The sequence below is a fragment of the Triticum aestivum genome, chromosome 5D, assembly GCF_018294505.1.
Source record: "Triticum aestivum cultivar Chinese Spring chromosome 5D, IWGSC CS RefSeq v2.1, whole genome shotgun sequence".
NCBI classification, from domain to species: domain Eukaryota; kingdom Viridiplantae; phylum Streptophyta; class Magnoliopsida; order Poales; family Poaceae; genus Triticum; species Triticum aestivum.
In genome coordinates this window covers 380,987,217-380,999,179 of record NC_057808.1, presented here as the reverse complement: position 1 = coordinate 380,999,179, position 11,963 = coordinate 380,987,217, and the positions used below count along the sequence as shown (strand labels likewise).

At 46.9% G+C, this 11,963-nt stretch overlaps 2 protein-coding genes and 1 pseudogene across 2 annotated transcripts; 1 reads left to right on the top strand and 2 right to left on the bottom strand.

Annotated features, from left to right (window-relative positions):
• Nucleotides 1–466: 466 nt before the first annotated feature.
• LOC123125015 (uncharacterized) lies at nucleotides 467–892 on the bottom strand. Its single transcript, XM_044545561.1, has one exon. The coding sequence runs from the start codon at nucleotides 890–892 to the stop codon at nucleotides 467–469; it is 426 nt and encodes a 141-aa protein (XP_044401496.1).
• A 5,570-nt stretch (nucleotides 893–6,462) lies between these two features.
• On the top strand, nucleotides 6,463–8,906 carry LOC123120678 (E3 ubiquitin-protein ligase UPL5-like; annotated as a pseudogene).
• A 1,022-nt stretch (nucleotides 8,907–9,928) lies between these two features.
• Nucleotides 9,929–10,901, bottom strand: LOC123121945 (uncharacterized). Its single transcript, XM_044542044.1, has one exon. It carries the CDS (start codon nucleotides 10,822–10,824, stop codon nucleotides 10,120–10,122), a length of 705 nt encoding a protein of 234 aa, XP_044397979.1. The 5' UTR covers nucleotides 10,825–10,901; the 3' UTR covers nucleotides 9,929–10,119.
• Nucleotides 10,902–11,963: the final 1,062 nt, after the last annotated feature.

The following is an 11,963-nucleotide window of genomic DNA, read 5'->3' as shown; positions in this document are numbered from 1 at the left end:
TTTGTACTCCCTTTGTCTCAAATTAGTCTAAATACATTTGTATCTTAGCACCTCCCTCTGATCCATATTATCAACTTCCAAATTTCGGCAGTTCAGCACCAGGAGGTCGTAGCATGAGAAGTTCTTTGCGTTTTATGTTATCTGAAACCTATCCTTTAGAGATGAAATGCAACGCTCAAACAACTTTTACCTAAGAGTGAGAACATCAAAATCAATGAAATAGAAATTGTTGATAAGGCCTCTCTATCACACACACATGGGAAGTTGAGAGTGATCGTTGTGGGAAGGGTTATAAGTGCAATTATTCATTTCATTGAGGAACACTTACAACATTCATTCCACAGTATTGAGGAACACTTTACAACATTCATGCAACAGTCTTTAGATTACAAGAAAACGGAAACACGTACTACATGTGAACATAGTGCCGAACCACTATTTTTCCGGAGCATATTTTACTAGCTCCCTATTCTCCAAGAGCGAACGCTGATGCATCATGGGTGTCGGACAGACCGGTGCCCACCTTGAAGGTGACCTTTTCAGCAGAAGACTCATTGACATAGACCTCGACCAAACTGAGCCACAGAAACAGCTCCTTGACCTTGACCCCGGTGACCTTCTTTATCTTGCCCTTCTCGATGAAAGCGGTCACCTCGGTGGCATAGGAGACAGACTGCTTGATCTTCTTGAAGGTGTGCTCATTCTTCTTCTGAAGCATCCACACGAACCCATTCTCACGGTTGTATCCGACCTCCTCGATGTCGCTCATTGGAAAGAGGCCTTTCGGGAGGCCGAGCTCTTCGAGTAGCTCAGCGGACCTCTTCTTGCAGACATTGCCCCCCTTGACGACCTCGGCGCCGGCGCGGTGGTTCTCGACCAGCTGGGACGCCATTTGAGCTATTGTCTAGGATTGGTTTGCTTCAGAAGTGTGGTTTTAGGTTTGTGGATTGGTGGATGAGCTTGCTGTAGGTGATAGAACAGAATATGGTGCTGCCTTATATAGATGCCCAGTGAGACCTGCAGCTTTCCTCTCTGGACTTCTTCTTTCAGATACTTCTTTTTCTGGAAAAAATACCACTCTGAAGTCCACAATAGAACACTAGAGTTTTCTTTTGAAATAAAACTTCAACTTTATTAATTAGAAATAATAGTTACATCGTCCATAAGAAGAGGTACAATATCCTTCATAGGCTCCTCAAACCAATCCCTAGTGGTTGGAAATTTTGCTAACCTAGCTATTTCATGGGCCACTCTATTTGCTTCACTATTACAGTGTTTAAATTTAACTATAGGAAAATCACAAGCCAAAAAGTAACAATCATCAAAAACTGCAGCTGCCGCTCCCGCCGAGTGTCCTCCATTATTCATTATGTCGATCACTTCCATGTTATCTGAGTTTACAACAAGGCGATTGCAACCCGCCTTCTGTGCTAGGAATAAACCAAATTTAAGAGCTAGAATTTCTGTTGTTAATACATCATCGCACCAGTCAATCCTCCAGTTTCCTCCAACAATGAACCTTCCCTTATCATCTCTCAGGACCGCCCCAGCTGCACCTTGAAGAAGATCATGATCGAAAGCGGCATCAACATTCAGTTTCACAAATCCCCTAGGAGGGATACTCCATCCCCCTGTTTTGTGAGTTGCCTTAGGGGAGTATGCATTGACATAGCTTGCCGTTATAGCACGAGCCCCCATCGAAGTTTGATTTGCATCCTGTAACTTTCCTTCATGGACCAGTTGACTTCTATCCCACCATAGATACCAAGCTGTAATAGCTATTAACTCATGTGCATTCTGGATGCCCTTAATGTTTAATTCTTGATCTTTCATAAGGAGTAAGAATTCTAGCACCGCCTCTCCCTCAGTGATCAACAACACAGACTTTATGGATCACCTCTTGTAGGCCTAATTTTTCCCAAACTTCTTTCGCCTTCTGACACCGAAACAAGACATGTTTTGTATCCTCCGGTCCATTCGAGCATGAAGGGCAAATGGGTGAAACTTCTATATGTCTGTTGGCAAGTGTAACTCGGCATGGGAGGGTACCATGCAGTGTACGCCATATGAAAATTTTAATTTTTGCCGGGCAGGATAGTTTCCAAATCTTACCCCATATAGGGTTGACATTGGTTCTACCCATTACGTGTGCGTGTTCTAATTTTTTCTCATGTTGTTGGTTCCATTCTTCCAAATAGTGAACTTATCATTTTTTTATGGCTCCAAGCAATAAAGTCAGGCATATTACATATGGGAAGTGGAATTGCTAATACCCTTTGTGCATCAATTGGCCAGAATGTTTGTCTCACCAGATCTTCATCCCAAGAATTCGTGACTGGGTCAATAAGATCACAGATCTTTGATAGTAGTTGTCCCCTTCTATAAGTAATAATTTTTCTATTCGCACAGTTAGGAATCCATGCATCTCTCCAAATATCAATTTTATGTCCGTTTCCAACTCGCCAAATATAACCGTTTTTTCAGACAGTTCACTCCCGCCATGATACTTTGCCAAGTAAAAGAGGAGCCCTTTTTTAGATTTGCACTCATTAAATCGCTGTTCGAAAAATATTTAGCTCTCAAGATAGTAGCACATAAAGACTCTGGAGTATTAAGTAGACGCCATGCTTATTTAGCTAACGATACCAGATTAAAGCAGTGGATATCTCGGAACCCCTTACCTCACTAGAGTTGAGCTGGTCACGGATGACTAAATTGACCATGCTTATATTGGCGTGGAAGTACCTGTGACCTTGTCTAAGAAGCTGGGCTCCGTACCTAGTAACAAAACAACGCTCATCGAGATTCTTATTAGAAACATATAAGTTGGTGATCTCGAGTGAAACAAAAATTCAGTTCCCGAGTCGAAATAAAAATAAAATCAGTTCGGGAGTCAAAATAAATAAATAAACCGAGCAAAATAAATAAATAAATCAATTCCCATTGCATTTAGACTCAAATAAGCTTTGTGAGCAAAGCAATCCACCGAACGATGAACTTGTTTTCACATAAACTGAGAAATAATTATTCAACAATGTAGCAGTATAACAGACCCGATTATATCATGTATGTATATTCAGTATCTTCCAAAGTTGCTCACTTGCATCTTGCATTCACTCCCAGTAGCTGTCAAATTATGTCATGCCATTAAGGTGGTGTTTGGTTCTCTAGTCCTAGGACTTTTTCTAGTCCCAACTAAAAAGTCCATAGTCCCTAAAAAGTCCCTCCCTGTTTGTTTCCAGAGACTAAAAAGTCCCTAGTCCCTTCCTAAAGGTTATTAAATGACCATGTTGCCCCTAGTATATAGAAAAATAACAATCAAACAACACCATGGGGTGGCGGGCCAATGGGTGCATGGAGGGGCATTATTGGAAAAGTCCCAAAAAGACTCTCCTTGAGAGTCTTCTTTATTTAGTCCCAAATGCCTAGTTTAGTCCCTAAAAAGACCCTTTCGTTTGGTAAAAAAGTCTCTAAGAGGGACTTTTTCTAGTCCCTACACAAAAAAGTCCCTGAAAACAAACACCCCCTAAAGAACAGAGTAGCGTGACATCACCATAGATTTTTATAGTTCGGTATCCATTCACTGAATTATTTATTTGCCTATTTAAGTGTTTGGAATAACTTAATTTCAAATATTTCACAACTGTTTTTCCTCACCAAATTAATACGACATATTCCATAGTTTAGCAATCACATACTTAGCCTTTTTATTGCTATTTTCACATCAAATTGTAAGATAATCTAATAGTTCAACAGTCACAAACTTAGCCTCAACCTAACTAATTTCTGACCCTTCTTGTTCTCAACTGAGTAGAGGGCTGTGACATGATGAGTTCTTTTCGGGTTTTGGTTGTGTGAAACCAAGCCTTTAGAGATTTCTTGGATTAAAGATGAATTTTATTAATTCAAAAGGGTTGACTGCATAGTTAGGATGTACACAGCCAAAATAAGACTTGGGCATGATGAGAGCCCGACAGCCCAAACCCGAAGACTAATGGTTGGCCTGTGCTCGGGCTCTAGATTCGGCCCAAATTAAAAGCCTAAAATAAGTCAAAAATAGGGTCTTGATAGATATATAGCTATGCTATATTATTTATATGCCCAAAAATGATTAAAGTGGGTTATTTAATGGGAAAAGTGCACTTCCTATTTGTTTCGGGCCAGGTCGGGATTTAGTTTTTGGGTCCCCGGACACGAGCATGCTGCAATCGACACTTACCGGCGCTGGAGACAACGGACACGGGGGGCTAGAACACACCTCTGCAGATGATACACCAACATCGTCGATAGCTTCAACCGACCGACAGAAAAGCTTCAACTAGCAGGCAATTTTGTTGTTGCGACCAACACTTTTGCTTCTGCTAGTTGCGACAAAAATCTTCAACTAGCTTAAAAAAAGCTTCAACCGGTAGCGCGATTTGTTGTCACGACTAGCGCAAGCCGCGACAGAAAAGCTTCAATCGGCTTCAGAAGAGCTTCAACCGACACAGCAATTTGTTGTTGCGAACAACGGTTTGCTTGTGCAAGCTGCGACAGAAAATCTTCAACCGGCTTCAGAAAAGCTTCAACTGGCAGTGTGATTTGTTGCTGCGACCAGCGGTTTGCTTGTGCAAGCTGCGACAGAAAAGCTTCAACCAGCAGCGGGAAAAGGAGCTGCAAGCGATGATGGGGATGCTGGACCGCTGCCGGCGAAGCTAGAACTGATAGTTTTTTTTGGCTTCAATCGACGAATGCGGTTTTTGTGACAATGACGGGTGGCGCAACCGTGGGCTGCAACCGGAGCCTGCAAAAGCTACGCCAAGCATTTTGTTTTACTGTGATGGCCATGGACACGCGGTGACCCGAGAGACAAGGCCAGGGTGTTTTTTGCTGCGATGCCCGGCGCTACCAATGCTGCAACCTCTACGTGCGGTGTTTCGATGGTGAGAATGAAGTAGCGCACCCACTTGCTCGAACGGAGGGCGTCAGGGTGATACATCAATGCGATGATGTGCACTATGATGGCCTCCTGTGCAAGCTTCCAACCTCGACACGAGCTGCAACTAATGGTGGCAGGCCAGGGGCAGCACGACCGCTGGCTAGTAGCCGAGGATGACGATGCCGACGGACACGATTGTCACGCCTCACTAGGAGCGCACGACGGAGGGGGAAGCGCACGCGGCGCGCGGTGACTAGCCTCCAGTTGAGTATGTTTTTCACGCGCGAGGAAGGAAAACGAATTGGGGAATCCAACGGTGCCGTGGGCTTCAATAGGAGGGCCGCACGGCGACCGGCCAAAAATTCGTTCGGTCGATCGGCGTGCTAGACGCTCGCAAACGCATACATGCACTCACTTTTGTAACCACATGTGTGTTCCTTAAACTTATGAACACTTTTAAGAGACTCAACGGATTCGGTCCGAGCACCTAAAAGTAAATGAAACCATAGTTATTCATGAGGTCATGCTATTCTAAGAAAACCTTGCATATGTTTGCATTCAAAAGGGGAGTAAAATGACATTTTACGATGAATGCTGGCTAGGTTGTAGGTTGATGTACAACTTTAAATAATTGAAGCCCGAAAACGGGCCGAGGAAAATGCAGTCTCAAGAAGAGAAAAAAAAAAGAAGGAAAAGGCATAAGCGATCGCGAGGACATATTCAAAGCTGACTCTTAAACCGTCCTCATCCGTGGACCGTGCGGTACTGACGTGTTTTGTCATCGAATGCAGTCTTGCATTCATGCGCGGACCGACGCGGACGGCTTTTTTCTCGTAAATCGGAAGTAAACCGGGAGGGGAAGGGGCTTTGCCGGCGACCGGACCGCTACCACGCACACATACGACAACTCTAGTTCACCCTAAACCTCGCTCGCCTCGCGCGCGCTTTCTTTCCAACGGGCACGTCGCTTTCCGTGTCGCATTCACGCCGGCATTGATGCCACACGATGTGACCGTACGACAGGGCGGCGCTGATCGACGCGACCTCTCGGGTGACGCCACTTCAATGCGGACACTCGTCCCGAGAAATCAACTGAGCCCGCTACGCCGCATTGAAGCGGCTTAACAGTCCGTTCGCCTGGCCTGACCATGGCAATTTAAGCACGGTGTCGGGGCCATCCACATCGCACTCTTCACTCCACATCTTAGCGCCAAGTCTTCGCGCACCTCCGCCTCTTTCCTCTTCATCGGCGACGGGCAAGTCTTGGCCCTTGGTGGCTAGCTCTTCCGCGAAGAAGGAGATTGTCATCTTCTCTGGCGACGAAGAGGACCAGCCGCCGCAGACGCCCGTCCTCTTGTAGAACGCAGTGTATGCAGTGACGGACACCGAGTACGAGGAGCAGATGAAGCTGATGCTCCGTCGCTCGCTCCTCCATGACATTGGTCGGGTGGCGCCACCAAAGACGCTTCTCTGCGCCACCAAGTCGGAGCCTCCTTCCTCTCTCTGCTCTCCCCATGCAACCGCGACGTCCGAACGAACGCCGCATGGGAAAGGAGGAGCAGTTGTCGCCGCCGCCTCCCAGCCGCGTCAAGGAGGAGCTGCTCTCGCCACCTCCTAGTCGTGCCGGTGGTGGCCGGCCCCACATGATCGCCGCGAAAGTGTGCGGTCGGATACTGCACTACCTCGACGGCCGCCGTGGAGGGAGCAATGGCGACAAATCATCCTCCCGGAGCGCCATGATGGCACAGGAGTACGCGGACAGGGAGCGACGGCTGCGGGGTAGGCACAACGCCTCGCGCGAGGTGGAGTTCGCGGTGTCTGATGTCCCACCGCCGGAAATCTCCAACGACCCGGAGCTCGCAACGGCCTGGGTCATGGACCAGTCGAAATCTCAAAGACCACGGTGGAGAGGAGCAAGTGTCGTCTCCGCTGCCTCGACGAGTAGATGGGCAAGTACATGAGTGGTCTCTTCGCGAAACCACCGCCGCCGCAACCGCCCGTCTCTCCCCCCACCCACGTCTGCGGTGGTCACGGCCACACTGCGTGCGACGCAGGAGCAAACGGAGAAGTTCATCCGCGAGCGCCAGACGACTCTGAGGACGACAGTGATGAAGGTGCCGCCAATCTGCCCGACATGGCGTATGAGGTCACCGTCAAATATAGGGTATTTTTTTAGTTCACCGGACCAAATAACGCCCGGTTTTATGTAAAAACTATCCAAGTTTGAATAAAAATCGTCCAATTTGTTTAAAATTGTATCAAATTTATTTATTTTTGTTAAATTTCGTTTGAAATGTCTGCGAACATTTGGGGCTAGCTTTAGATGTTCGGCTTCCGTATCAGTGTGTGGATTAATCCCCGCAAAAAGAAAAAGAAAAAGAAAATGCTCAAAGTAGAACGGGGGCAGAGAGAGTCTTGAGTCTTGAGTCTTGACCACGAGCAAAACAGAGCAGCCCCTCTCCTCCTCCCTCCCCATCAGCGTCGTCCCCCAATTTCCGCGGCAAAACCCTCGCCCCCTCCGCGATTCCCCCGCCGCCGCGAAGCCCGCCCTCCCGCCCTCCTCCAAGGCGCCCGTCATGACGACGGCCCACTCCGGCGCGGCGGGCGCGTCGCCGTCCTTCTACGCGCCGCCCTCCCGCCGCCTCCACTTCTTCGTGCGCGCCACCGATTCCAAGACCATCCCGATGCACGCGGCCGCGGACGACACCGCCGCCGCCGTGCCCGCCCACCTCGCCGACCGCGGCTACGGCCGCGACCTGCGCCTCCTCCACGCGGGGCGCCAGCTCGAGCCGGAGGCCACCGTGGCCTCGCTCGGCCTCCCGCCCGACTCCACCCTCCAGCTCGCGGCGCGCCTCCGCTCCACCCCGCACCCCAAGGCCTGGCAGCTCGCCTCGCACATCGCCGCCAACGCCGCCTCCGGGTCCGCCGGCACCGCCAACACCCTGGAAGACCTCGTCAAGGAGTACATCGTCTGGTGCGACCTCGGCAGCGAGCAGAACCGGAGCGATCGCAGGGCCAAGGGCGCCGAGGAGCACCTCGACATCTTCCTCCAGTCGGGCGCCGCCATCGCGCTGGTTCACCTCTACCTCTCGGATTTCTCCTCCTCTCGCTTCTACGCCGAGCGCGCCATCAGGTGCTTTCTCAGCACCGACCCTGCGACCTTACCGCCCAATGTAAGGCTCGTCACGGCGCCGGTGCTGCTGGAATTCTGCCGTTTGCTTTCTCTGACCGCGGGCAATAAGGATTCCCTCTACAAGTCATGCCGTCATACACTTGCATCGGTACTCTGCTTGCCACTCTCAGGGCTCGTTGCCTCCAATTCTCCTACCAAGGTGATCGAGCAGGTCCTCCCGTTTGCCAGAGAAATAGTTGAACTGGTTCTGGATGGACTTGGATCAGAGTCCAAGTCCATGATGGTGTCAAGGACAGACCTTGACGAGCTCTCAAACTTCTTTGAAGTCTTGCGCCAGCAGGTGCTCCTTTGGATGTCAAAGAATGTGTACAGCAGGGAGTGTAAGCGTACCAACACATGGGTGTGGGAGTTGCACTGCACGAAATGTCGACGAACCTGCTGAAAAGGATGGATGAGTGTCTGGAGAGGTTGGAGATGGATCTTTCATCTTTATCATCTGACAGTATGGGGGTCATAGAAAGTGAACCATTCATGGCCAGCCGATTACATATACTTGCCATATTGACAGAACTGGATATTCGAGGATGTGGTGCACAACCTTCGGTTAGTACCATTGCTGGCAGACAAAGCACCTCTCAATGCACTCGTGCGCTGTTCCAAGATGAACGAGCATCTCCACTGGTTCGTGAAGCATAAGGATCTGCTTTGCTTCGTAGCAAGTAACTTAAATTGAGAAATCCACCAAACGCTGAGCTTGTTTTCACATGGACTGAGAAAGTATACAATGTAGCAGTCTAACAGGCCTGATTATATCATGCAGGTATATTCAGCATCTCCCAAAGTTCCTGTCCTGCATCTTGCTTTCGTTTCCAATAGCCGTCAAATTATCTCATGCTATCAAAGAACAGAGTAGCCTGGTGTCGCTGTGGATTTTGATAGTTCCATTCACCAAATTACTTTTGCCTATTTAACTGCTTGGAATAACTTACTTTTGCATATTTCAGAGCCATTTCTTCTTACCAAATTAATAAATATATTCCATATTTTAGCAGTCACAAACTTAGCCTTTTTATATCTTTTTTCCACATCAAATTGTAAGATAATTTAGCAAACAATCACAAACTTAGCCTCAAACTAACTAATTTCTAGCGCTTCCCATTCTCAACTGAGTAGACGGTGAGTTCTTCCCGTTTTATGTTGGCTGAAACCAAGCCTTTAGAGATGTAATGATGGAATATTAAAAGTTCCTGGGGAACTTGTTTTCACATCAACCTGAACTTAGAATGGGAAAATAATCTGATGATCATGCAGCCTTGACCATGGCAGTAGGAGTTTTCCTCTGTGTTGGTTTTCCCATTCACTTTTGGTAGTTCTTAGGTTTTGGCTAGTTGAGGTTTGCTCTAGTTTCTGCTTTTGTCCCGTTTTTCTTTCCTTCGCATTTTCTCAGCAATCTTTTAGTACAACAACAAAAAATTCAAGACAAGTCGTTTTCGCATAAAAATATGTGCCTAAGAAAACCAAAAATGTTTTTCACATCGATCTGAACCTTAATCTGGAAATAATCTCCGATTATCTGATTTTAGCGAGAACAATAAAATCAACAAAAGAGGAAACTATTCCACAATGTTGCCATCCCAGCCTCGCTGTCGCTCTCTTTGTTTGTTTGAGACACTGATACAACATACATCTACAATTATGAAATGTTAAAATTAACATGAAAATCCAGATACCGAGAATCAAAATTAGAATTCTTCTGTGCATGTCATGGTTCATGTTGTATTTCAAAGCCTTGCTTAATTATTTGTTGATCAGGCCCTTATTCTCTCACACACAAAGATAGGGACAACAGTGGGAAGTTGAGAGTGGTCGAAGTGGGATATAGAAGGCGATATAAGTGTTATTCATTACATTTGGCGAATGCTTACGGGCTGAAAGGAAGCAACATTCATGTAGCAGCCTTTTATTAGATTACAAAGACAACGGAAACATATACTTCTCCATAACACGTGAACTTAGTGCCGAACCATTCACTGACTTTATTCTTCTGGTCTTTTTAGCTAGTAGCTCCCTATTCCCAGAGCGCGAACGCGGACGCATCATGGGTGTCAGACAGACCGGTGTCGGTCTTGACAGTGACCTTATCAGCAGAAGACTCATCCACAGAGACCTCGACCAAAGAGAGCGCCTCGATCTTGACCCCGGTGACCTCCTTGATCTTGCCCTTCTCCACAAAAGCGGTCACCTCGGTGTCGTAGGAGACGGTCTGGTTGATCTTCCGGAATGTGTGTTCTTTCTTCTTCTTCTGGACTATCCAGACGAACCCAGTCTCACAGTTGTGCCCGACCTCCTCGATGTCATCCATAGGAAAGAGGCCTTTTGGGAGGCCGAGCTCTTCGAGAAGCTCAACCGTCTTCTTCTTGCAGATATCGTTCCCCTTGTGGACCTCGGCACCGGCACGGTGGCTCTCGACCAGCTGGGATGCCATTTGAGCAGTGTCTTGTCTAGGAATTGTTTGCTTGGGAAGTGGGGTTTTAGTTTGCTGGGTTGGTAGATGAGCTTGTTGAAGGTGATAGATCAGGATCCGATGGTGCTGCCTTATATAGATGCTGCAAGTTGTACTGGCTGCGAAGAGCCTCTTCGAAGCTGCTACGTGCGCGCCAGCCCAGTGTGACCAGCAGCTCTCCTCTGTGGACTTCCTCTTCCAGATACTTCCTGTTTTGAAGAAGAAAAATGAACGTATCTCCTTTGGAGTTAGCTCATTACGTTCAGCCATATCTGACCATTGAAATGCCTTATGCTAAATTCCACACCAGAACACTGGAGTTGAGCTGGTCACGCATGACTGAATTGACCATTGCGTATATTGGTGTGTCATCGCAGCTGCAAGAAGGAACCAAAGCAGAGATCGTTTTGTCTCATCTGGTGAACGATGCAGAGGTACCGTGTGATCGAAAGCACGAGGAGTTGATCCCTAGCATGTCTAGAGCAAGCGTCCAACTGCAGGTTCAGTGTTAAAGTCACGTGGACATGTACCTCTCCGATATTCTGTTGTAAGTTGTAACCATGCTCTGGGGTCTCCTTGTCAGTGGCCAGGTCGGTCGCTGGTGCTCTTTCCCGTTAATTAATCAGGCAATTCTCGCTCTCTTCTTAATTGATGATATTTTGCCTTGCTAAAAAGATATGCTATTAAAGAATAGACTAGCTTGAAATCTTCGTAGATTTTGGTAGTTCCATTCACCGAATTATTTTTGCCTATTTAAATGTTTGGAATAGCTTACTTTTGCATATTTCATGGCTGTTTTTCCTCACTAAATTGAAAAAAATCCATAGTTTAGCAATCATAAGCTTAGCCTTTTTATAGGTATTTTCCCCATCAAATTGTAAGATAATTTAGCATTTCAACTGTGACAAACTTAGCCTCAAAAGTCAAAACTAACTAATTTCTAACCCTTCCCGTTCTCAACTGAGTAGAGGGTTGTGGCGTGATGAGTGCTTTCCGTTTTATGTTGTCTGTAACCAAACCTTTAGAGATGTAATGGCGGAACATTAAAAATGTTGTGAGCAACTTGTTTTCACATCAACGTGAACTTAGAATTAGAAAATAATCTAATCCTCAACCATAGCAGTAGGAGTTTTGCTCTGTGTTGGTTTTGTCATTCTCTTTTACTAGTTCTTAAATTTTGGCTAATTTTGGTGTTAGAAGGGAGAGAGAGGGATTGGTGGGATAGTTTGTTGTATTGCTTGAACCTCGTGGCCATATATATAGGAGTACAAAGACCAACTTGGAGTACAAGATAAGGCAGGAACAAATCCTAGTCTATCTCGTCTTTTCTAATCAATATACCCAACATTCCCCCGCAGTCACAACGGTAGCAACGCAGACGGTGAGACTGGAGAAGAATCCGAAGGTAA

Bases quoted from the DNA above. Each gene is read 5' to 3' on its own strand.
- LOC123125015 (XM_044545561.1), bottom strand. From the start codon at position 892: ATGGCGTCCCAGCTGGTCGAGAACCACCGCGCCGGCGCCGAGGTCGTC.
- LOC123121945 (XM_044542044.1), bottom strand. From the start codon at position 10,824: ATGGCTGAACGTAATGAGCTAACTCCAAAGGAGATACGTTCATTTTTC.